The 25,879-nt window shown below is 49.8% G+C and overlaps 1 protein-coding gene across 7 annotated transcripts in view; it reads right to left on the bottom strand.

The window, feature by feature from the left end:
• LOC146405828 (uncharacterized) overlaps nucleotides 1–25,879 on the bottom strand; it is a 53,051-nt gene that overhangs the window by 12,351 nt on the left and 14,821 nt on the right. For 2 of the 7 annotated variants that reach the window (XR_014839055.1, XR_014839053.1), the window contains 3 exons: nucleotides 24,027–24,132; nucleotides 20,387–21,698; nucleotides 14,219–15,368 (listed from right to left, as the gene is read on the bottom strand). Coding sequence is in view for 3 of the 7 variants with exons in the window: in XM_085015033.1 (XP_084871159.1) it covers nucleotides 12,386–12,709; nucleotides 15,300–15,368; nucleotides 20,387–20,392 (399 nt within the window). In the remaining 4 variants the exon portion in view is untranslated. The other 5 variants (XR_014839054.1, XM_085015033.1, XR_014839052.1 and 2 more) reach the window with 5 other exon arrangements.

Below are 25,879 nucleotides of genomic sequence, written 5' to 3'. Positions count from 1 at the left end.
GGCCACAACATCAGTCCCCCTTGGTGCCTCTCTTCTCTCACCTCCTACCCTAATCCATCTGGGAATGTTTTGGGATCAGAGCACTTTCTACCTCGTCTTCTGCTGTCACGTCGTCCACGTCAGGACCAAGAGCCGCTACTGCTGCCCCCTCTCACCCACAGCCCATTTCTGCAGGGTCTTTGTAACGTAAGGGTCAGACCATATTGATCATCGGCTAAAAATCCCGCAATGGCTCCACATCTCACACAGAGGAAAGCTAATATTCCTTTTTCTTTGTTTGCTTTTTAGGACCGAACCTGCGGCACATGGAGGTTCTCAGGCTAGGTAGGGGTCTAATGGGAGCTCTAGCCTCTGCCCTACACCACAGCCACAGCAGCGCGGGATCCAAGCTGCATCTGTGACCTACACCACAGTTCACGGCAATGCTGGATCCTTAACCCACTGAGAGAGGCCAGGGATTGAACCCGCAACCTCGTGGTTCCTAGTCGGATTTGTTTCTGCTGTGCTACGATGGGAACTCCAAAGCTAATGTTCTTAATTGACCTACAGGCTTTACCAAAGCACGTGCCTCTCTGACCCTCTCCCCGTCTGCTCTAACCTGGACATTCTCCGTTTGGCCCCCAGGTCCATCCTCCAGCCTTTTCCACTGCTTTCTTTACCAGGAGAGTGGCCACGGGAATCTTCAAACGCGCTCACTGCCTTCCGACCTGGATCAGTCGAGTGGCCCAGGAAGGGGGAGTGGCTGCCGAGAGAGGCGGGGGTACCTCATCCTCGCTAAGCCTGGCTGTGGCCTGGACCACGTCCCCCACCAAAGACCACGTCCCTCCCACCAGCCGTCTCCAGGTCCAGAAAGCCTGCTCTCTGCTGCCCCCTTCTGGCCTATGAATGCGAAAGACGTGTGGCTACGGCTACTTCTCCAGGGCCCGGCCTGCGGTGTTTCTCTTTACTCTGTGCAGAGCTCTGTAAAGAGTCTTTTTACTTAACACTCTTCAGTTACTTTGTAAGGTGCTCCCTGCTGCCTGCTCACCTTGAGAGCTCCCTGAGCCTGGCTCACCCTGTTTATAAGCAGCACTTGCCACCCGGCTCTCCCTCTAGCATCCTAGGCACACTCCTGCCTCAGGGTCTTGGCACTGGTGCTTCCCTTTCCCCGCAGACTTTTCTCCTGGATGTTCCTGCACCCCTCCCTCAGCTGTTTAAATCTTTGCTCAGCTGTCACCTTCTCAGGGACCACGTCTCCCTGTGCCCTAATAAATACTGCAACCCCTCTACCCTAGCAGTTCCTGTCTTTTTTTTTAAGTTAAAAAAGTATGTATCCTCTTATAATTGCATCACTTATTTGTGATTTTTACTAACTTTATCCTCCTACTAGACCACAAGACCCTTGGAGGCAAGGGTTTCATCTTTTTTTTTTCCACTGATGAATCACCACTACCTAGAATAATGCCTGGAACATGGCAGGTGATGAATGCGTGTTTGCTGAATGAGAAGTTTGAGTATATCCCACTTGGTTCTTATCTCTCGATGGATCCACCACGTCCCCTTGAAATGTGTGACCCAAGGGCATGTGTCCTCCCTGGGAGATCTCCGAGGGGAAGAATTAGCATTTCAACCTGAGGCCCTTGGGCTGGACTTGGCCTGCAGGACAGTTTGTTTGTAGCAAAGCATTGGACCGCACAGTGTTTCAAATATCATTTTGATTTACCTTTCCAGCATTAAGAAATGGAATATTTCACTTGAAGACGTGGATTTGTTTTTCACGGCAAATGCGAAGGTCCGGTCATGTTTTCCGTCGTGGTTCTCACTTTCTGACAGCTGAGCAGGGCCTTCCTCTTCAGATGGGCGCGTCCCCCGCGGTGCGTCCGGGCGTCCCTCTTCCTGTTGTTTTCCGAGCCCTGCGAAGCTGCAGCCACCCAGCCAACTCCACGACCTACTCATCTGCTAGGCCCCTGGAACCGCAGCAGTTTGCAATCCCTGTGGGTGAAGCATATCCCAGCGAGGCAATAAATGATGAATGATGATGATGCGACACTGATGACGGAGAAATAATGGGCTGAACTTCTACCTCTTCTATTCTTTTCTCTTACAACTTCTCTTTGTCTCCTGGTTCTGTCAATTCGTGTTGAGACCTCCAGATACAATTGTGGGTTTTTCTTTTTTTAGCTACATCGTTTTGCGTTTTGTATTCTCAAATTCTATTACTAGGTCCACTAATAATGTATACACATGATTGTATGACCCCTGTGGACAGGAAGGACACGTTCCACCCACTTGTGCTGGAGGACGTGAAGGACTCCGTCAACCACCCTGACTCAGTGAACATGTACAGAACATTCTTCTCAACGACGGCAATGTAAACATTCTTTTCACGCACCCAGGGAACAGTCTCCAAAGTAAGTCATATTCTGGCCACAACACAAATCTCTGCAAATTTATAAGGACGACAATAATACAAAGCATGTTGTCTGATTATAATAGCATTCAACCGCAAATGAATAAGAGGAAGAGCAAAAAACTCTAAATAATTAGAAATAAAGAGATACACTTCTTAATAACTCACAGACCCAAGAAGGACCCAGAAAGGAAATTCTAAAGTAATTTGAGTTGGACAAATGAAAACATAACATATAAAATGTGTGATGCAATTAAAGAAATGCTCTGGGAACACGCACGATATTAATTACTTATAACGAACAAAAGTCTCAACAATGATCTTAGCTGCCCACCTCTAGAACTTACAAAACAGAAAGCAAGCTAAACACAAAGGAAGCAGAAAGAAGGAAATTAACAGCAGAAATCAACAAAATAGGAGCCAGGAAAACAAAAGAGAGAATCAATGAATCTATACTTTATAAATTTTTGGGGCTACATCCAGGGCATGTGGAAATTCCTGAGCCAGGGATTGAATGCATGCCACAACAGCGACAGATTTGCTGCAGTGACAACACCAGATCCTTAACCCACTGAGCCGCAAGGAAACACTTATACTTTGTAAATTTCTATCCAGTATGTTTAATTAAAAAAAGAGAGAGAAGGCACCAATTTGCCAATGTCAATAATGAAAGAGAAAACTTTATTATCTATCCTACAGAAATTGAAAGGTTAAAGAAGGAATATTATAAATAATTTTATACCAATAAATTTGAGAATTTACATGAAATGGAAAAAAATTGCCCAAAGGACCCAAACTCCCAAAACTCACTCAAGAAGAAATAGATAGTCCAAGCAATGATATACTTATTGAAAAATTAAATTTATAGCTAAAATCTTTCCAACAAAGAAAATTCTAGCCCATATGAGTTCAGTGGTGAATTTTATTAAACACTTAAGGAAGGAATAATACTAATTCTAGAAAAAAGTTCCCCCCCAAATGAAAGAGGATTATATTGGAAATATTGGGATATTTTCCAATGTATTTTATGAATCCAATATTAACCTGATAGCAAAGCCAGACAAAGACATTACATGAAATCTACAGCCCAAATATCCCTCATGGACATAGATGCAAAAGTCATTGGCAAAATATTAGCAAATTAAATCTAGCAATACATGAAACGGATAATAGAATGAATAAGTGGTTTTATCCTTGTAGTGCAAGGTTAGTTCAATATTTGAAAATTAATCAGAAAAGAAAGAAAATTCATCATTGTAATCACCATAAAAAAAGAAAAACGATTCTCTCAATAGATGCAGAAAAGGCATTTTACAAAATTCAGCACCCATTCATAACAAAATCTCTCAATGGAGTTCCCGTCGTGGTGCAGTGGTTGACAAATCCGACTAGGAGAGGTTTCGGGTTCAGTCCCTGGCCTTGCTCGGTGGGTTGGGGATCCGGTGTTGCCGTGAGCTGTGGTGTAGGTTGCAGACACGGCTTGGATCCCGCATTGCTGTGGCTCTGGTGTAGGCTGGTGGCTGCGGCTCCGGTTGGACCCCTAGCCTGGGGATTTCCGTGTGCCGTGGGAGCGGCCCAAGAAATAGCAAGAAAAGACAAAAAAAAACAAAAAACAAACAAACAAACAAACAAACAAACAAACCTCTCAAGAAAACTGGAGATAACAGGGAAGTTCTTCAACCTAAAAAGGCCAACTATGAAAACGTACAGCAAGCATCCTACTTACTGTATGACTGACTGCTTATCCCTAAGATCTGGAACAAGGCAAGGACATTCGCTCTCACTAGTATTCAAAATTGTATAGAAGACAAGAACAAGAAAAGGTACATTAAGATCAGAAAGGAAGAAATAAACATTGTCCTCCCTTGCAGACGACAAGACTACCTGTGCTGGAAATCCTCAAGGCTCCACAAACGATACGTTACCACAGTACCAAAACCAGGCAACACAAAGAGATAAGTCTACGAAAACACATGGAGGATTTATGTGCAGAATTTACAAAACATCGATGAAAGAAATGGAACGAGACCCCCATAAATGGGGAGACGAACTGCAGCCATGGATTGGAAGGTGGCCTCAGTGTTGTCTGGATGTCCTGTCTCCCGAAACTGATGCACAGGTTCAGTGCCTCGCCGTCACCTGGTGCACCAGTGTGCACTCTGGATGCTCCAGACCAGTCTGCTGAGGCGGACGCCCAGGGCATCCTCAGCAGTGAAGGGGTCCTCCCAGGACATAAACTGGAAGAGGCTGCTGCCCTCCTTAAAATGCTCATGATGCTCAGGGAGCTTGGAGAACCAGTTCCGGATCCAAGCAGCCAGAAACACAGGCCCTGTGTTTCACGACCTGGCCCTGCCGGCTCTCGGGCTTCATCTGCTTACTCTCCCCCGGGGAGGCAGCAGGCTTGCCCACGGCTTCTGTTTTGGGACAGATTGATTTGGAAAACTTTCTGTAACTTGGTGGAAACCTTGGTTTTTGCGGCACCGCCCTGGATGAGACTCCAGAGGCCACAGAAACAGTCTCTCCCTCGCGGGGGAGCCTCGAAGCACCGAACTGTGACTCTTCCCTTTGAGTTTCTTCTCGTGTTTGCTAAACGGGAACTGAAGCTTTCCTCCATGTCCTGACTTGCTTTACTGAGTTATTAGTTGCCCCTTTCTCAGGAGGTTTCAGGCGATAAATGTCTATTTAATCTGCCACCTAGAGCTGGGTACGTGGTCCCAGGCGGCCCAGAGTGGAGCGGGTTTGGCCGTCTTGTCCTGTCTCCTGGAGTGACCTACAGTGCCTCGCTATGTGGGAGCCTCATTTACAGATAACCCATGTTTGGAGTTTGAGGGTACCTAAAACCTGGACCCGTTTCTTTCTCTTTTTTTGCACTTTAAAAAAAAATTCAAGTCCAGTTGATTTGCAATGTCATGGCAATGTCTGCTGTACAGCGTTGGGCATGCTTCTCGGACGTATTGTTCTTCAGCCATTTCCCCACCTATCCTTGCGTCATTGTGTTTTTGAGTGTATTTTGAGCTAAGATTATTACATTTCTTGTATTTGCTTGTTACCTTATGCTGACATTTCCTTCAACCCTTTTGAGACAGTGGGGATTCTGATTCTCTTTCCTATGCACCCTGCCGCCCTCACCAGCGACCTTCACCAGCACGTGTCCAGGCTCCTCGCCGAGCACCCTAAACACGTCTCAATACGCCTCCCTTTGATCCCTCTGAAGCTTGGTTTGATCTTCATCCGGAAGTGGAATGCGTATCCCAGCTAGTCACACCCTCTTCCCACCCCTCCAGTCGTTTGTCTACACTGAAGGCAGGCTACGGTCTACAAGAGAGTTCACCACATCCCCCTGCCTGAAACCCTGCAGCATTTCTGCTGTGAACAGAACACACGCATGTGTGTCTGTTTCTCTTACATGCGCATCAGCGTTCCTGCATTCACTCAGTATTTCTTGGTACCTGCTCTACGGTAGGCGCAGCTCCAGACACTGGGGACAGAGCTGTGAGCAACGTCGCAGGAATTCTCTGCCCTCTCGGGCTTACCCTCCAGCATGTCTGGAGAGCCTCATGGCTCCTTCCCCCTTGCTCACTGGCCTCTTACTCCTTCCCACTAGTCGTGTTCCCTCCTGGCACAGGGTCTTGGAGGGACAGGCTGGTCCCTCTCCTGGGAATTCTTTTCCCTCTTGTCTTTGTGACGCTTATGTATCTTTCAGGTGTTAACGTAAAAGTCACTGCTGTCGGGAAGTCCTCCTTGATTGCCCGCCTGGATCAAACGCCCCTTCGATGTGCTCAGCAGCACTGACAGTCCCCCCTGTCGCCGCCCTTACTGCGCCGCCGTCTGGGCTACACTCCGATTGACCTCGAGGTCCTCAGTGCACTGCGGGTTCTGTGAGGGCAGGGGCTCTGTTTTCACTCACCCTTGCCGGGCGTGCCCAGGACAGAGGAGGCACCCACTTGGTATCATTTACAGGGAGGCACTTGTGTCTTCATCCAGGATCATTAAAACCTGGCCTGGGACGAATGAAGGCTGTGACGACGAGCGCGCTACGCACACAGCATCCAAGGAAGCAGTAACTTCTCAGCGGTCTTTACATCAGTCATCAATCCGTCTAACCTTGTTTGGATTCAGCCCATATTTTTTCCAGCTTATTTGCAAGATCTCGTGGGAGGCTCTTCTCAAGTTCAGCTCACTCTGTCAAGTGCATCCCTCTGCTCTGCTGACTATCCCAAAAAGGAAGTGAGGTTCGTTTCCTGCAACTAGATTTCGTGCAGAGCCTCAACCTTCCTGGTCCTCCATCCTCTCACCTGTAAGATGCTGGGCCCCCTCGGGAACTTCCCAGCTTCCTTCTGCCCACGACTGTGGGAGGCAGGGCTGGGGGCTGGCTCGTCCAGGCTGCTGGGGGTGAGGGGAGACGCTGCGTGCACAGCTCCGCCTCCACCCCGAGAGCCAAGGGAGGTGGGGGGCCTCCCCGTGGGCCAAGCCGGCCACGGAGGGAGCAAGAACGGCAGCCTTGGATCTTGGGATGCTCTCTGGCCTCCTCACCACAGCCCCTCCCCTCCCCCCCGGGAACCAAACTGTGTATCTCACTCCCAGAATGTGAGGAATGTGCCACAGGCTGATAGGCATGATGCCATCTGCAGAGAGGCGGGTGGGCTCTGCTCCCTTGAGGCCTGGCAGTGCAAGGACTCTGGGGCCTGAGGGCCGGGCTGCCCCTCCCATCCTCCCTGGGCCTCCTGCTGCTGCCAAGATCATCAGAGGCTGCATTGTGCCTGAGCGGGACTCGGTGCCTCATGTGCCTTTTGACGCAGAGAAGACAACGCAATACTGAAGGAGAAGGACCACACTGGAGGACGGATGCTACCTGACTTTAAGACGCACTACAAACCTACAGCCATCAAGACAGCGTGGTATCAACGCAAGAGAAGAGAGAGTTCAGGAAATAGGCCCCCATAAACAGTCAACTCACCTTTGACAAGGGAGCAAAGGCAGTCTTTTCAACAAATGGTGCTGGAACATCCAGGCCTGTGTCTAGTCTAGACCAGACGTAATAGTCCTCAGAACCAGTAGCTCAAAATGGAAAACAGACCTACATGCAAAATGTGAAACTGCAAAGCTCCTAGAAGACAACCCGAGAGGAACCTAGACGACCTTGCACATAGTGATGCCTGTGTAGATACAGTATCAAAGACATGATCCAAAGGAGAGACAGGAACCAGACTTCATTGAAACGGAAAACTTCTGCTTCAGCCAAAGACCACGTCAAGAGAAGACAAGCCACAGGCTAAGAGGAACTATTTGCAAAAGACACGTCTCAGAAAGGCTTATTCTCCGAAATACACAAATAACACTTAAAACTCAACAATAAGAAATCAAACAACCCAATTAAAAAAGAGGCCCAAGACCGAATGGATATCTCCCCAAAGAAGATACGCAGACGGCAAACACGCATAAGAAAAGCTGCTCCACATCACAGGTCATCAGGGAAATGCAAATTAGCAGCTCTGCACACCTGGCCGAGTGGCCGAAGCCCAGAACACTGACGGGGCCGGCGCCGGTGAGCATGCGGAGCAACAGGCGTTCTCGTGTCTTGACAGTGAGAATGCAGATAGAACCACCCCTCCGGAGGATGGTTTGGTCGTTTCTTCTGAAACTAAATGTACTCTTACTAAATAATCTAGCAATTATGCTTCTCGGCATTTATCCAAAGGAGGTGAACCCTTCTTTTCAAACAAATGCTTGCCCAAGGATGTTTCTAGCAGGTTTCATCATAACTGCCAACACTTGGAAGCAACCAGGATATTGTTCCGAACGTGAATAAATGGTCGTGCGTTCAGACAATAGAGTAATTTATTCAGTGCTGAAAAGAAATGAGTTAGCAAGCCACACAAAGACAAGAGGAACTTTAAATGCAGATGACTAAGTGAAAGAAACCAATCTGAAAAGGCTACATACGGTGTGAGTCCAACTCCATGGCGCTTGGGAACGGGCAAAACTGGACACGAGAAAAAGATGAGCGGTTGTGGGGGCAGGGCTAAGAATAGCAGAGCCCAGATTTTCAGAGCAGCGAAAAGATTCTGTGTGATGTTATAACGATGGATGTACCCGGATAATGATGGATATATCCATTGTCCAAACCCACAGAATGTACACCACCAAGAATGAACCCTTGGATAAACTATAAACTGAGTGATTACGCTGTGTCAATGTAGATTCTAGTGAGTGGGATTGATAATGGGGAGACCATGCTTGTGTGGGGGCAGCAGGTACATGGGAAATCTCTGTGCCTTCCTCTCAACTGTGTTGTCAACCTGAAACCACTCTAAAAAAAATTGTCTTTAAAGAATGAACAGAGCCTCAGGGACATGGGAGAAGATAACAAAACGTCCAACATGACATAATCAGATTCCCCAAATGAGAGGAGAGAGAACATGGGCAGACATTTCCTCAAAGACACAAATTCAGGAAGCTCAGTAACAGGAATCAGAGAAAACTGTCTCTAGTCACTTACAGTCAAAGTGCTGAAAACGGAAGGTGAAGAGGAAATATTGGAAGGGTTAGAGAAGAAGACACAGCACCTGTCGTGGGAAATGATAGAGTCTCTCCTTTGACCAAACATGCATCCATCTCCTCTGAGTCCCCTTTGTGACCAGGTGCCAACCGTGGGCTCCGTCCTTGGTCCACTGAGTCTAGTTTTAGCACGAATCCCTCACTCGGGATCTGATCTCTTGCACTCTGATCGATTCCTCATCCTCATCCGCAGCATCTTCTCACCTCGCCGTGGCTTCAGCGAGATACTCCCATCCCTGACTTGTCCTCTTAGTAATTTTCCATTTCCTGACCCTCCTGTTTCTTGGCTATTAATCTCCATTTGTCCTTGTAGTTGGAGTTGAGCCCGAGCCCTCCTCCCTGCTGCAAAACCCCAGCGTGGTAGCCCTTCTGGAATAAAGGCTCCCTTATCATCTTTAACAAGTGTCACAAATAACTGTTCTTTAAAAAATAACCTCTCCAAAGACCTCTGACTTCTTATCACAAGCCATGGGAGCCAGAAGACTGTAAAACAACACTAGGAGTTCCCGTTGTGGCGCAGTGGTTAACGAATCCGACTAGGAACCATGAGGTTGCGGGTTCGGTCCCTGGCCTTGCTCAGTGGGTTAACGATCCGGCGTTGCCGTGAGCTGTGGTGTAGGTTGCAGATGTGGCTCGGATCCCGCGTTGCTGTGGCTCTGGCGTAGGCCGGTGGCTACAGCTCCGATTCAACCCCTAGCCTGGGAACCTCTATATGCCGCGGAAGCGGCCCAAGAAATAGCAACAACAACAACAACAAAAAAAAAAAAAAAGACAAAAAAAAAAAAAAAGCAAAACATAAAAATAAATAAACTTTAAAAAAAAAAAAAGCAACACTACTTAAAAAAGAGAGACTGTCAAAAGTGACTTTTCAAAAGTGAGACCCAACTGTATGCTATGCACCAGATATACACTTGAAATATAAAGACAGGTCAAAAACAATTGGGTGGAAAAAGATAGCATGTAAGGTCACTGAAATGGTACACCAAAGACAAAGTCAGTGTGCGCTTGAAGAGTAGATCTTTAAAATATACAAAGAAGCAATTCTGTTATATTTGGAATGGGTGGGCACAGCACAGGGAACTCTGCGTGATTGGACCACTTGGCTGTACAATAGCAATTGAAGAAACATTGTAAATCAGCTACATCTTAGGAGTTCCCACCTTGGCAGCAGTGGAAAGGAATCCAACTAGGAACCATGAGGTTGCGGGTTCCATCCCTGGCCTCACTCAGTGGGTTAAGGATCCAGCGTTGCCGTGAGCTGTGGTGTGGGTCGCAGACACAGCTCGGATCTGGCGTTGCTGTGCCTGTGGCGTAGGACGGTGGCTACAGCTCCGATCAGACCCCTCGCCTGGGAACCTCCATATGCTGCACGTGGCTCTAAAAAGACAAAAGGCAAAAAAACCCCAAAAAAACCCAAAACTATAATTAAAAAAAAAACACCCCCCCAACAAAAAAATAAACAAAAAGAAGCAACTGAGAGGAGAAAGAGAAATTCTATAATCACACCTAGGGATCTCAACACCCTCTCTCAGCAATTAAAAGAACAACAGAATAACACAGTTGAAAGAACACAAACAAATCGGAAAAAACAAAGATGCCTTGAAGACCACTTGATCACTTTGACGTAACTAATATTTATGGGACCCTATGTCCTGTAGCCATAGAATGGACATTTTCTCTCATGTAACCGCTACATTTACGAAGCCAGGTCAAACTTGCGGAAGAAGGCAACTCAAGTTCAAAGTCACCTCATCTGCAGATGATCTAGACACCCCCATCAAGTTCATCTCTGTAAGCACATTAACTTTGACTGTGGCATTTGCACACTTACGTATCTTTCATCCCCCCCAACTGGAAGGTTCATTGAAACCTCTTTGGGCTGACATACAAAATGCTGCCCTCTCCGGCTGTCATTTTCACCCTCGTGTGGTGACTCACTATATTTCACCCCGTACCATGTTCCCCACAGTTGGTATGGACTCTGTCCTATCTGCCCAGCCCACCTTGCACCTTTGACGCCAAGTCTTCATCCATTTCTTTCCCACTTCCTCACGCTCCCGCTCAGTTTCACGCGGGATTGGCTGCATCCTCCAAAGTGCAGCTCAGTTATCATCTCCTTCGCCGCATCGCCTCGGATCGGAGGCAGGAGCTTCTCTCTCTCTCTCTGGAGCTTCACTGAATTGCGCTTCTGTCCCCTGTCACACACTGGTTCCACTAGCTGGTTTTTGATAAAATGACCTGGCCTTGAGGAGAAGGGACATTGGGACCATGGCTAGTTAGAGGCAGAAGCAGAATTTCAGGCATGCGTGGAGCAGAGAGGCAAAGCAGCAGCCGCCTCCCAGCTCAGCCAATCTCTCGGACTTGACACTAAAGAATTAATCTGGCTCTATAGATGGCAAGGAGTAATCCATGAGGAGGACATGAATGGGTGGCTTTTGAAATATCTCACACTGTCTGCAAATAAATGGAAAGCAAATGGCCACCATCTCTCGGAAAGGCCATGTGAGGATTTGGCTTCCTTGTCTCCAGGGAGATCCTTGTTTATCAGAGGACCAGTCAAAACTGACAAAGAGTTATTTGACACCTCCTAAACGCTAGGTACTGAGATAGTTGTGTCATTGATGGCTTCTTAAAAATAAGGGACTAGCTTTGAACAAGAGCAAAGTGGCAGCTCTGAGCATAAAATTTCCAGGTGCTCTATGCCATCGCTTTAGAAAGGAGACGGGGAATTCTCTGCTTACAGCGGGCGCAGGCTGCAGGGTTTTGCAGAGAGTAAAGGAAGCTACTGGGCACAGCACCAGTACTGCTGTGGTGGGAAACTGCTCACATACCCTCCCCATGGAGAACAATGCATGACAGGGAAGTTAGAGTTACCCAGCAAAACCAAGCAAAGCTGGGGATGCTGCCTGACTCGATGCATGTTTAATATCTTCCAGAAAATACTGGCTCCATGTAGATTTACCCAGGAAGTGACCCGGTGCAAGGGTGCATGGTCAAGGTGGTGACAAGAATAAGGGAGAGATTTCTCCACTTGCAGCCTTTCATTCTCCAAACTAAATGTCTCTTCCGGGGACATCACAGACACTCACTATTCAAAGTGTGACCCACAGACCAGAAACCTCGGCATCACCTGGGAGCCAACTAAAAATGTGGAATTTCAGACTCCACCTCAAATCTACTGAAAGCTGAGCCTGCATCTAACAAGACTGCACATAAATGTTTTTGCACATTAACGTGTGTAAGCAGCACTATCATGATACATACTCAAGGGCCAAATCTGGACCCCCAAACGGCCAGCACACAAAGAAACAGGTGTTGTCTCTTAGAGACCAAACCTAGAAGAAGGAAAATGTCCATAAGATACATCACATTTGTACGTGTGAGACATTGTTAGCATTTTAGAATTTCATAATCTTCAGTGTTTTTACAAGAAAAAGCTTATTGGACACAGGATGAGAAAGAAGGGAGGCCAGGCATCGAAAAGGCCACAACCGCCCTCGGCAGCAGCCAGGTGCGCACGTCCTGGGAACCACCCCTGCGAGCTGTGCTGTCCCTGTGGCCGGGCCACTGGGTGTCACTCTTGGTCTGTGTGCATTTGGGGTCAGGTTTCTGAAGATGGTCCAGCCTCTGCTGAAGTCCCCCTCCTCCCTCTCTGGGCTGGTATATCTCCACGGAAGGCTTTTCTGACCACGTGGGCACTAAATGGAGAGTAAAACTGTCTCGGAAGCTGACTTCTGATTGGCACATGGGGGAGGGGCCTGTCTGTTATAGAAGCAAGCAGAGTCCAGCATCAGGAACTAACTGCAGCAGCAGCACTTTGAAAACGAGTTCTTAAAACACAGATATATTGCATTAATCTTGCAATTTGTCCATTATTTCCTTCTTTCTATATTCTTCATTTTTTTTGTCTTTTGTCTTTTTTTTGTTGTTGTTTTGTTGTTGTTGTTGTTGCTATTTCTTGGGCCGCTTCCGAGGCATATGGAGGTTCCCAGGCTAGGGGTTGAATCGGAGCTGTAGCCACCGGCCTACGCCAGAGCCACAGCAACGCGGGATCCGAGCCGCGTCTGCAACCTACACCACAGCTCACGGCAGCGCCGGATCGTTAACCCACTGAGCAAGGCCAGGGATCGAACCCGCAACCTCATGGTTCCTAGTCGGATTCGTTAACCACTGCGCCACGACGGGAACTCCATTTTTTTATTTTATTATGTTCTTATATTTAATTGAATTCCTTCATTCTATGTAACATATAGATGAAATGGAAATTAAACCCAGAAAGAAGGATTGTGAAGAAAAACCAGAACTGATAAAACCTTTGGAGAAATATAAATTATGTTTAGTTGGAGTTCCCATTGCGGCTCAGCAGGTTAAGAACCTGACATAGTGTCTGTGAGGATGTGGGCTCAATCCCTGGCCTCGCTCACTGGGTTAAGGACCTGGCATTGCTGCAAGCTGTAGTGCAGGTTGCAGATGCAGCTCGGATCCCTCACTGCTATGGCTGTGGTGTTGGCTCCTGATTTGACACCTAGACTGGGAACTTCCATAGGCCACAGGTGTGGCCCTAAAAAGAAAACAAAAGAAAAAACAAATTATGTTTAGGGAGTTCCCTGATGGCCTAGGGGTTAAGGGTTTGATGTGTCACTGCTGTGGTGCAGATTTGATCCCTGGCCTGTGAACTTCTACATGCCACCACGCAGCCAAAAAAAAAACCAAAACCTTTTAAATGAGTTTAACATACTCTTTTTATTTATTTTAGTTTTTTTTTGCTTTTTAGGGCCACACCTGCAGCATACGGAGGTTCCCAGGCTACAGGGTGAATGGGAGCTACAGCTGCGGGCTTATGCCATAGCCACTGCAAATCGGGATCTGAGCCAAGTCTGCAAGCTACACAGCTCAAGGCAACATCAGATCCTTAACCCACTGAGCGAGGCCAGGGACTGACCCCACATCCTCATGTATACTGGTTGGGTTTGTAACCCGCTGAGCCACAACAGGAACTCCCTAACACTCTTATTTTATTTTGCCTTTTTGTCTTTTAGGGCCGCACCCACGGCATATGGAGTTTCCCAGGCTAGGGGCTGAATGGGAACTGTAGCTGCCAGCCTACACCACAGCCACAGCAACAGGGGATCCTCCAAGCCCTGTCTGCAACCTGCACCCCAGCTCACAGCAATGCCAGATCATTAACCCACTGAGCGAGGCCAGGGATTGAACCCGCGTCTTCATGGATGCTAGTCGGGTTCCATAACTGCTGAGCCATGATGGGAACTCTTTTTTGTTTGTTTTTGCACTCTTATTTTAGCTCTCTTTCACTTCTAGTTCTTTTATGTCTCATTCTTGCAATGCAAATTCCCTGGATGGTTGGTTGCGTCTGCTCATCTTCCCTCCTGGTAGTTAATTTCCTTGTGGGATTTGTATCTCATGAACTATGAACTACTCTTTTAAACGTCTCTAACATTTGGGGGGGGAAAAGCAAAAACAAAGGGGGAGGCATCTCATAAAACTTGCCCTGTTGAAAGAATCCTCATGGAGTAGGTTTTTTTTTTTTAATTTTTTAATTTGATTTTTTAAATTTTTTTGTCTTGTTTGTTTTATCTTTTCTAGGGCCTCACTCGTGGCATATGGAGGTTCCCAGGCTCAGGGTCGAATTGGAGCTGTAGCCACTGGCCTTCACCAGAGCCACAGCAACGCGGGATCCGAGCCGTGTCTGCAACCCACAGCACAGCTTACGGCAACGCCAGATCCTTAACCCCCTGAGCAAGGCCAGGGATGGAACCTGCAACCTCATGGTTCCTAGTCGGATTCATTAACCACTGCACCACGATGGGAACTCCATGGAGTAGTTTTTGTAACTGTTTCTGCTGTCTTCCTAGAGAATCAACATCCAAGGACCAGTTTTTGTCACTACTGCCCAGACTGGGACCCTGTAGATCGCAGGGTAAGTTCCGACCCTACACCTTCTCAAGGAGCAAGTGGAGGGTTTGATTTTTCTCACAGATGTGTGGCTTCTCAGGGCATCCGGGGAAGGTGGGACTAAGTTTTCTAATTATTTTTTGATGGAAAAGCAACACTTCCAGGCTTCATGTTTCTTCCAGGGACCAAATGTCCAGCTCTCCTGCTTGCCATAGGCCCAAGGTCATCTCTAGTAAGGGGGGCGGGGGGCGGAGGTGGGCGCTGGAAGGCCAGCCAGCTCGAAGGACCAGCGTTCAGGCTGAAAGTTCCCAGGGTCCCTGTGGCATCTGCTCCCATGTGCTCAACAAGCCTGCACTTGTTTCCGAGTCCCACTGATTTCCTTGATTTCTTTAAAGCAAGTATGTCCTAAAATATTTATCTTTGTCACATTTTATCCTACCTTGATCTTGAGCAATTCAATTGATCTTCTGGTTCTCTTATCAGAAATTTTCAAACAGGATCCTCTGAGCTGCGGGGGAGAAGAAAAAGTGAAAGGGGTACAGACACCTTCCTCACCCCAAACCCTTCTTGCGGCTTTGCTTTAGACTGGCAGCGCTTCTTGTGTCCTGTTCTAAGACAGCCCAGCTGTAGGACTCTAGCAAGCACGTCCTTGCTCTGTGCCTCAGTTTATCCACCTGTACAAAGGGAACCATGGCAGCGCTGTCTCACAGGACTGTTGTGAAGCCCAAGTGAGAAGATCTCTGTGAAACACGCTTGTTGGCGCCTGGTTCTGAGACAGGAGGGAAGGGGGCAGGTCATGACGTTTAAAAGAATGCCATAGCTGTTGAGAATGTGACCCAAACTGGTCAGAGCCTATCAGGCCTGAAATGGAGGGAGATGGGGTTCCAGGAACGTTGAGTCTCATCATGAGCTCATCGTGGTGACACATTGGCTAAATGACATGCCCACAGGCGCTGTGACAGCCCCAAAGCGGACCATAAAAAGGCTAAAAAGTGGGTGGGGACCCAATTCCTGGAAGTCTCCGCCCCTTCTCCAAAAGAGCTGGAATAACCCTCCCCTTGTCAGCCTGTGAAAGTCCCCAACTCCATAATCGGGGCCTGTCGCCTCGAGAGACCGCAGTCCGCCTCCAGAGTGTGTATCTCAGCAAACCTGCTTTCAGCGGCTCGGGCGCGCTCTTGACCTCGGTCCTGTGTGAGGCCAAGGCCCCTCACTTGGCGGCCGGTCCCAGGGGCTCACTCGAGACCCGGGGCGTGCCTGTCCTCCCTCACCACGTCTTCCTGCAACATCCGCACAAAGGAGGGGTCCCCCCCTCCCCGCTTGGTCCTCTGACCATAGAAATGTAGCCCACCTCGTCTGGGGGGAAGAGCCCTCCGGCCTCTCCACCTGCACCTCTCACGAACATGCTACGCTAATCTCCTTCCTATCACTTTGCCTCTCGCTGAATTCCTTCTGCGCCGAGACATAAAGAACCTGAGTGTCACTAAGTCCTAAGGCCACTTGTGTGGTTTCAGTTCAAAATAAGCACCCAGGAAGGGATCTTTGTTAGTTATTGGGATCCAAGTCATAGTTCTTTTAAAAAATGACTGAGGAGTTCCCGTCGTGGCTCAGTGGTTAACGAATCCGACCAGGAACCATGAGGTTTCAGGTTCGGTCCCTGGCCTTGCTCAGTGGGTTAAGGACCCGGCACTGCCATGAGCTGTGGTGGAGGCCGGCAGCTATAGCTCCGATTCGACCCCTGGCCCAGGAACCTTCATATGCCACGGGAGCGGTCCAAGAAATGGCAAAAAGACAAAAAAATAAAAAAATAAAAATTGACTCTGAACTTAAAAAAATATATGTCTTTTTAGATCGAGATGGGGCTTTCAAAACCAGATATATTCCAGGCTGAATAATTTCTAAAAGACCTTCTCATACGAAAGTTCTCTATTTCTAGTCAGCACTATCGTAGGAAGGTTCATTTTAGCCACGCGTGGAACCCAGCAGGACAGGCACAAAGACCTCTCTTGTCTTTGGTAATTTTCTTCCAGCCCCCAGACATTCCTTCAACCCCACTTCCCATCCCTAAGCAATTCTATTCTTGTCTCAATGATTCATAATGAACTGGCTGTAACAGTTGTCCAAGCTTCCTTCTGACTAGTCAGCCTTGACTCAAGGTTTCCCACCGCCCCATCATCTGTTCCTACATATTGTGCTACAACTGCTTATCTATAAATACATTTCGTTGAATGGCTCCTTTCCGGCCTTTACATGTACGGCTGCCCTCCGGACATGTCTCATGAAAGCGGGGGCCGTGGAGTCTCAAGGAGAAGAGAATTAGGCAAAGGGTCTGTCTTTGTTTCACGGGAGAAGGTGCCTTTGGGAGGGGCATTTTCATTCTTGCTCTGATCCACTCAGCCCTTGTTCAGCTGAGGTCTGCACGCATGAGCCGGTAGCAGCTGCTCTTACTTGGAAGCGTGACTACACGATGAGCCAATGAGATGGTGAGTCAGGCTTCAGCGTGAGCAGCGTGGGCTGACGGGATGCACACTTCACATGCCAGTGTCAAGTGCAGAAAGTGGCAGTTCTGTGGCCTTCATTCAGGTGCAAGAATGCTACTGTCAGAGGTCCCTTGCTGTGCGGCAGAAACAAATCAACGAGTATCCATGCGGATGCGGGTTCGATCCCTGGCCTTGCTCAGTGGGTCGGGGATCCAGTGTTGTTATGAGCTGCGGTGTAGGTAACAGATGCAGCTCGGATCTGGCATTGCTGTGGCTGTGGCGTAGGGCCTGCCGGTGCAGCTCCAATACAACCCCTAGCCTGGGAACTTCCATATGCTGAGAGTGCCGCCCTGAGAAAAAAAAAAAAGAAAAAAAAAGAAAAAAAAACCTCTACTGTCTTCAGTGATGAGGTGAGATGCTCTCTTTGAGTCCAGAAAAGTGACAGGAACTCACTGGGTATCGGCTTCTCTGCAGGTGGCTCAAACTGACATGACGTCAGCTGATGTACATTCCCAGCGTCTTCTGAAGGCCCAAGACCCTCAAGATCAAGAGGCTCAACTGTGAATAGCGTTGTTCCAACGCTACTGAGAATTTGGAGCCATGGTCACCGCTGAGTTGATACCTTGGGTAACAGGTGATGGGTACACTTGGCATAAAACATCCGCAGAGCATGTTGTCAAATGTCCAGTGGAAGCAGAGAGACTGTTAAGCCAGGCGCACCCAAGCTCTTAATGGCGCTGAAGTCTGAGGATGTGAGGAGGCTGAGAGGAGGACAGAGGACAGACAGGCTCCATCAGCCAGGACCACGGGGACCAGCTCAGCTTCTCACGGAGTCGTCCCAGTACCACTGGGCGAAAGAGTACTTTTCTTCATTGACTTGGCACCCTTGGGGAAGAGCAACGGATCACAGGTACACAGGTGATTTCTAGAATATCAGTTTTCTTTTTTTCTTGTTAGGGCTGCACTCAGGCATATGGAAGGTCCCAGGCTAGGGGCTGAATTGGAGCTGCGGCTGAAGTCTAGTCACAACCACAGCAACCCTGGATCCCAAGCTGCATCTGCAACCTATGCTGCAGCTGTGGCAACGCCAGATCTGTAAGCCACTGAGCGAGGCCAGGGTTCAAACCCACACAGAGACAACGTCGGGTCCCTAACCAGCCGAGCCACAACGGGAACTCTCAGACTCTCAATTCTATTACAATGATTTGTCCTTAGTCCAACAGTGTCTCGATTTCCATTGCCTTATAAAAACCCTTGAGACTGAGAAGTGTGAGATCTCCAACTTTGACCTTCATTTTCAAGACTGTCTTGGCTATTCTGGGTCCCTCGTTCTCCACATAAACTTTAGTATCAGCTTGTCAACTTCAAAAAAAAGGAAGCCTCTGGGATTTTGAAACGGATTGCACTGAATCTGCAGATTCATTTGGGAATATTGTTATCTTACCAATATTAAGTCTTCCAAGTCCATGAACATGAGATGTTTTTCCATTTCTTTATATCTTTAATTTCTTTCAATGTTTGGTAGTTTCCAGAATATAAGTTTGCACTTCTTTTCTTCAATATATTTCTAAGTGCTTTGTTATTTTTGATGTTTGCATAAATGAAATTGTCGTAATTGCATTTTTGGTTTGTTCATTGATAACGTATAGAAAACAACTGATTTTTGTACATTGTCTTATATTCTGAAAACTTATTAAATTTTTTTCTGACAGTTTAAAAAAATTCGATTCCTTATGAGTTTCCACTTATAAGATTTTTGTCACCTGAGACTAGAAACAGTTTCACCTCTTCTTTTCCAACCTGAAGCCCTTTTATTTCAATTTTTGGCCTAGGTTTCCTTCAAATCTTCAGACCGTCTGACCTCGCTCATGCCCTGGGGGGTGAAAGGGCAGCCCCGGGACAGCTCCGCATCCTCAGGTGCTCTCTCCCTCCGGGCTGGAGCCCCCGGCCTTGAAGGCGGGCGCACTAACCAGGCGCAGGTGAGAGCAGCCGGCCAGGAGGAGGCGGCGGCGGCCGCGGCGAGGACGCCGGCGCCCCGGGCCTCCTGCTCCCGGGACCCGACTGCCCGGCAGAAGCGGGGCTGGCAGCGCCCGCCCGCGCGCACCCCCGACCGCCGCGGCCCCGCGGCTCCGGAGCCCCGAGGGGGTGTGGACGCGGGGAGGCCGGGCGCGGGCCGCCGGGCTCCGCGGGGCAGGCAGCGCGTCCCCGCCCGGCGGCCGCCCGCGGCGACGCGCCTCGCCCCGGGACCCACCTCTCGGCCGGCGTCGGGAGCCGGAGGCCCCTGCCGGGCCCCGGCGCCCGGCTCATGAAGCCCGCTGCTCGGCTGCGGCCGCGAATGGCACGGCGAGCAGAGCCGGGCGGCAGAGCTCGCCATCCGGGCTGCGGGCTCGCGGGGTGGCTGCGCGGGGGGCGCGGCCGCTCGCTGCTGCCACCTGCTGGGCGCGCCGGCGCGCACCCAGGCCCCGCCCCGCCCGGGCTTCCCGCGGGGTCCTGGGCGGAGAGGAGCGCGGGCGGGACCCCGGGGCCCTGCGGCCGGCGGCGGGGTGGGGAGGGGGCCCTGCCAGAGCGCTCTTCCGCTCCGTCCGTGCCGGGGTCCGAGGCCTCGGCCACGGCGGGCAAACAGGCCCGTCCTCGGGTCCTCGGGAGGGGCTGCGAAGCAAGGACTGGCTGTAGCAGGACCAAAGGCAGGGCCAGAGGGGTCACTCCCAGCTCTGCTTCTGACCCGCCGGGGGTGGTCTGGTCCTGGGCCGGGGGGTGCTCATCGCCCTCGGGTGTAGAAGGTGGGGGCTGGGCAAGTGGCGGGAGGTGAGGGGTTCCTCCTGTCTCCTAACGTGGGTCCCTGCCTCCCCCTTCCTCCCCCTTGTCAGGGACTCACTTGTTGACAATTGCTTCTCTTTCCCAGGAGAGTATTAGCTCCATGAAAGAACAGATGTGTCTGCTGACTTTACCACAGCACTCACTTTCCCTCCAGAGCCTAGATGAGTGAAATGCCTGCTCCATAGCTGGCGCTTAGTCAATGTTGTGGATTGAACCCCCCAGGCCCTCTTACCTCCATACTTCTATAGATAGTGGTTGCATTATTCTCTGCCAAAGTATTAATTAGGAAAAATCTCTCGAGGGCCCAGCTCTGGACTCAGCCTGGCAGATCCTTAATCTCGGCTCCATCACTTGCAGATGTGTGACCTTTGGAAATTTACTCAGCCTCCCAGGGCCTCAAATTCTTCATCTGCAGATGAAGCCATGATAGTTTCACCTGACAGGGTGGTCGAGGTGTATTCAAAGCATAAACTCTTTAAAATACTAAGTACAGTGCATCCATGGGAAGCCTTCAATGGAGGTTAACTGTGACTGTTGTCATTTACTTGCACTGACGCATGTGACAAGCCCACTGTCTCCCTTTCTCCTCCATCAGCCAGCTAGACCTTCCCCGGGTCAATCCTGTCTCTGCATTTCCCTGCCTGGGCATGTGCAGTGCGCTCTGCCGCCATGGGGATTGCCAGGTGTGGTCCTTCCTCTGGGCCAGTGACAATGCTGTGAAATAAAGCTGGCTTGTGTCCCTGGTTCCGTCTCCTTGCTCTGTACTCAGAGTGCTAAGGCAGGGACCAGGCAAAGGGAAGCAGGCTTCTGGCTGCTTCGCTTCTCTGCTTCCAGCCCATCTCCAGCAACTGCAGTAGGAATTTAGTCCTGACTGCTTGGTTTCAGAGTCCTGTGAGTACCTGCATGAAAGTGCTTTCGAAGCATCATAAATTCATAGACGAAGGTTACATGGTCTTGACTCCTTGTTCTCGATCCCAGGATGACATTAACTTCCTTCTCTAGGACCCAGCATTTCTCCCCGTTGGGTGAACTCAGCTGAGCAAACAGGCCGTGCTTCCCAGCGTCTCAAGTAACAAGATGCTTCCCAGGATCTTTTTTTATTGTCGCCTCCTGCCCACTCTGCGGTGCCCACGAGGCAGGGGTCACATTTGATAGCGGAGGAGCTGCACCCTGGATAGAAGCTCAGCCTCTTAGCCTCACACGGGGGCAAACCTGAACGTGAGGCCCACACCTCCTCGTGGAGGGGGCTTGTCATGTTGCCCAGCTGGCTGTGAAGGATTAGGCTGTTGAATCGTGGGCCATGTGGAAATCCCACATCACTCCTAATGGGAAAACAATCTTCGTTTCCCTGCAAAGTTATGAGGACATGCAGACAGGGGTCCATGGAGACAAGATGCCACCCCACCAGGACGTCCATACCCACGGTGGCCACCAGGAAGGGGCGAGAGGAAGCGTGGGCTGGGCTTCTCTGCGGGGCTTGACCGGGAGAGCTGTCAGACGATTTGGATCTCGACTCATTCCTCTCCGGCGCGTGAAACCGGGACCTGGGAGCAAAGCATCTCTTTGTTAGGAAGTCTTTTTTTTTTTTTAGGGCTGCACCTGCGGCTTGTGAAAGTTCCCAGGCCAGGGGTCGAATCAGCGCTGCAGCTGCCGGCCTATGTCACAGCCCAGCAACGTCTGTGACCTTCACCACAGCTCATGGCAATGTGGGATCCTTAACCCACTGAGTGAGGCCAGGGATTGAACCCCCATTCTCATGGAGACTAGTTGGGCTCTTAACCTGCTGAGCCACAGTGGGAACTCCTAGAAGTTTGTTGTGCACGTTGTTTTGGTTCCAGGAAGGGTGATAAACACCCTCCACCTTTCAGCTGACCCCCTTCCTCGCTCCTCCCGCCTCTGCGGGACGTGCTTCTTAGGACCCCATGTCACGGCCCGTCCCTGTTCTCATGTTCCTCATGCAGCCTGGCTCCAAGTCACCCTTATCAGTGACTCTCTCACCAGCACCGAGTCTCTCACCCGTGTCTCCCTGTCTCACCCACTTTGCCAGCTGGGAGCTGGCTACTGTCCCTGCTCTGTCTCCAGGCTACTGGAAGAAAGACGTGAGCACCCATGATCAGGCCCCTGCAAACTCCTCTCAGCCATCCCAGCTCGCCTCTCACCGTGCCTCTCGTTTCTTTCCCATCAGTTTTGTTTTTTTTTTTTTGTCTTTTGTCCTTTTTTAAGGCCACACCAGTGGCATATGGAGGTTCCCAGGCTAGGGGTCGAATCGGAGTTACAGCTGCCAGCCTCCACCACAGCCACAGCACCTCGGGATCTGCGCCCCATCTGCAAGCTACACCACAGCTCACCGCAACGCCAGATCCGTAACCCACTGAGCGAGGCCAGGGATCGAACCCGCAACCTCACGGTTCCTAGTCAGGTTCGTTTCTGCTGCGCCACGACGGGACCTCTGTTTCCTCCGTGTTCTTGATGCCGTCCTGCATCCCCCTCTCCAGCTGGCCCACCCCAGAAGAACCCTGTTTTGAGACAGGCTCCCTGGGCACACCCTCAGGTCCACCCCAGTTGTCCTCCCCCGGACACGTCTAGGTTGGCGTTCTTCCCTCCTGCATCTGTAGTCTGCTCTCTGGTTCATACTGGTGACACAGAGCTTTACTCTGGGCTTAGCTTGATGTAATCACCTCTGTGCCCCCGGTGACTGTGGAGACACAAGGCTGTGTGGCGAGGGTGGTGGAGTCTGTCTAGATCCCCCCGGCCCCCCGTCACCACTGGCCCACACCTGCCCCCGCTGCTGGAAGGTCCAGGGTTAACAGCTCTCAGCGGATCGCTCTTTGGGCCTCACCTAGAACGAAAGGGCACCATCTCCGGATCGTGTCCCTTCCCAGGGCAGCCTGCCCTCGGTGACTGCTATTCACAGGGGTGTGGCCACTCCAGGGACTGGTTGTTACCAGTGGCCCCTGTCCAGGACAAATCGGAAGGGCCGTGCCTACTCCCCGCAGGAGCCAGCGAAGGACTCTGTTGGGTCTGCTTTGCAGCCTACGTCCCCTGGCCGGTCCCCTGTCCCTCAGCCTCCTACACGGATCCTGGGAACATGTCCTCTCAAAGTTCCCGCCTGCGAATCTTCATCTCGGACTTGCTTCTTGGGCTTGACCTGCCACGGCAGACTTTTAACATGTGAGGAGGCGTCTGGGGTGTGGAGGGAAAGGTCAGTGTCCAGACTGATTTCTCTGCTTGGAACATAGAGCCCAAATCTGAGAAGATGAAGCTCTTTGGATCCTGTAACCTTTAGGATTCTGTAGCTTAAAAAACACAGTTGTACAAGCACAAGATGTGACAGGTTTTATTTATTTATTTAGGGCCACACCTGCGCGATATGGAGGTTCCCAGGCAAGGGGTCCAATTGGAGCCATAGCTGCCGGTCTACACTGCAGCCACAGCAACGTCAGATCTAAGCCACATCTGTGACCTACACCACAAATCATGGCAACGCCAGATCCTTAACCCACTGAGAGAGGCCAGGAATCAAACCCAAGTTCTTCTGGATACTAATCAGTTTTGTTACTGCTGAGCCACGAGGAGAACTCCTGACATGATAGTTTTGGGGAGGCATTTATTTGAAAAAAGAACGAAGGGGCTCCTTATTACTCGGCCATAAAAAGAATGAAATACCGACATTAGCGGCAACGTGGCTGGACCTAGAGATTATCATACGAAGTGAGTCGGTCAGAGAAAGACTAATATTATTGGATACCACTTACATGTGAAATCTCAGAAATAATACACATGAATCTATCTATATACAAAACAGAAACAGACTCACAGACACAGAAAACAAACTTACGGTTTTGACCCAGGGGGCAGTGGGGGAGGCTTACCTTAGGAGTGTGGGATTCGCAGGTGCCAACGACCACATATAAAATAGGGAAGCAACACGGATTAACTGTATAACGCAGGGAGTAATACTCAGTATCTCTTAATGACCTGTAACAGAAAAGAATCCAAAACATACCACTGCATCACTGTGCTGTACACTTAAAACTAACACAGTTGTATACCAACTACATGTCAGCGTAAAACAAAGGCATTTCTCAGTTCTCCAGCTCATTCATTTCTTCATTCACCACCCAGACCTAGGAGTACAATCTGTGAGGTGAATAAATGGGGGGGGGCAGACATAAGGAATAAAAGGGGGTAGCTCTCAGAACAGGTGACCTTTAATGGAAGACTGACAAGGGACCTGCACCATTTTCGGGGGGCAGATGCTTGGGCCATCAGAGGTAAGGCTCTCAGGGTGTCAGGTCAAGGCCCCATCCTCTGCTGAGTGGAGGCCTCCCGTCCTGGAGGAACCGCTGCAGGGCTGCCGCCCATGACCTGCTGTTCAGAGGGCGGTCCCAGGCCCAGCAGAGGCTCCACACCAAGCTCCCCCTGGAGCTTCTCCCCACCTCCCGGTAGAGTCCTGTCCTAGAGCTGCTGTAACAAATTCAACCTTGGTGGCTTAAAATGACACTGATGTCTCAAAGGTCTTGGTGCTGGCAGTCTGAAGTGGGTGTTACTGGCCTAAATAAAATCAAGAGGTTGGCAGGGCTGTGTTCCTTTCAGAAGGTCTAAGGTGGAATTTGCTCCTTGCTTTTGCCAGCTTTTTAAAATTAATTAATTAATCTACTCACTGTCTTTTCTAGGGCTGCACCTGTGGCACACGGAGGTTCCCAGGTCTAATCGGAGCAATGCGGGATCTGAGCTGAGTCTGCAACCTACACCACAGTCCAAGGCAACGATGGATCCTTAACCCGAGGCCAGGGATTGAACCCGCAACGTCATGTTTCTTAGACTCGTTAACCACTGAGCCACGACGGGAATGCTCTTGTTGGCTCGCAGAGGTGTCCCACAGTCCTTGGCTCCTGGTGCCTGGATCTTCTAACCACTGTCTCTGATTCTGACCTCTGCTGCCGCGTCTTCTGCTGACTCCGACCCTCCTACCTCCCACTTATAAGGACCCGCACTATTCAGTCTGGATAATCCACTCCCCCCAAATTCCGTAATTTAATCATGTCAACAAAGTCTCTTTGGCCAGGAGAGGTAACATCGTCACAGCTTCTGGGGGTTGGGACACTTTGGGGGCCACTGTTCTGCCGGCCACAGCAGGTAACTCACATCCTGTTAAAATCTGAGAAGCCTTGGTCACCCTGTTTAATGATTTTTCTTTCCCACTGTCCTTTGAGGCTCAAGCATTCTTAGTGCATGTACGATAAACTTGTTGGCTTGTTTGCTTGACCTCTGCACATGTGTGGTTCTGTGTCAGTTTTAAAATTCTGATGTTTATTATTAGACAGGGGTTACCGAAGCAGGCACTGGAGGTTGGGCGCTGTGTGTGTGTATATCTGGCTCATGTCTTCCTGGATATCTTAATGCTGAAAGTTAATTATGAGCTGGTGCTGACTGACATGCTGGAGAAAACCCATCTCTGCCAATTACTTGTAATAAGAAGTCACCTGTGACAACCCTTTCATCCCTTCAAAATGCTGCCAACCCCTATGTCACGGATTTGGTGTGAGGGTGTAGTGAGATGGAGGAATCTGTCAGCAGGGAACTCCTGCGGACTTGGTAAGTCATTATTCAGTTATTTGAATAAAGGGGACCATCTCCCGTTTGTTTCCATTAGAGGGACGCCCCTGCATGTGCTGCCCTCTTGTGGTGACAGCCTTTCATTAACTTTGTGGTGAATCAGAAG

Source organism: Sus scrofa, chromosome 2, assembly GCF_054392235.1.
Source record: "Sus scrofa isolate SSC_HxYL_T2T_F1_AM1 chromosome 2, Sscrofa_HxYL_maternal_Yorkshire_Landrace_v2.0, whole genome shotgun sequence".
NCBI classification, from domain to species: Eukaryota; Metazoa; Chordata; class Mammalia; order Artiodactyla; family Suidae; genus Sus; species Sus scrofa.
The sequence above is the reverse complement of the archived record's forward strand: the minus strand, read 5'-3'. Positions and strand labels throughout refer to the sequence as shown.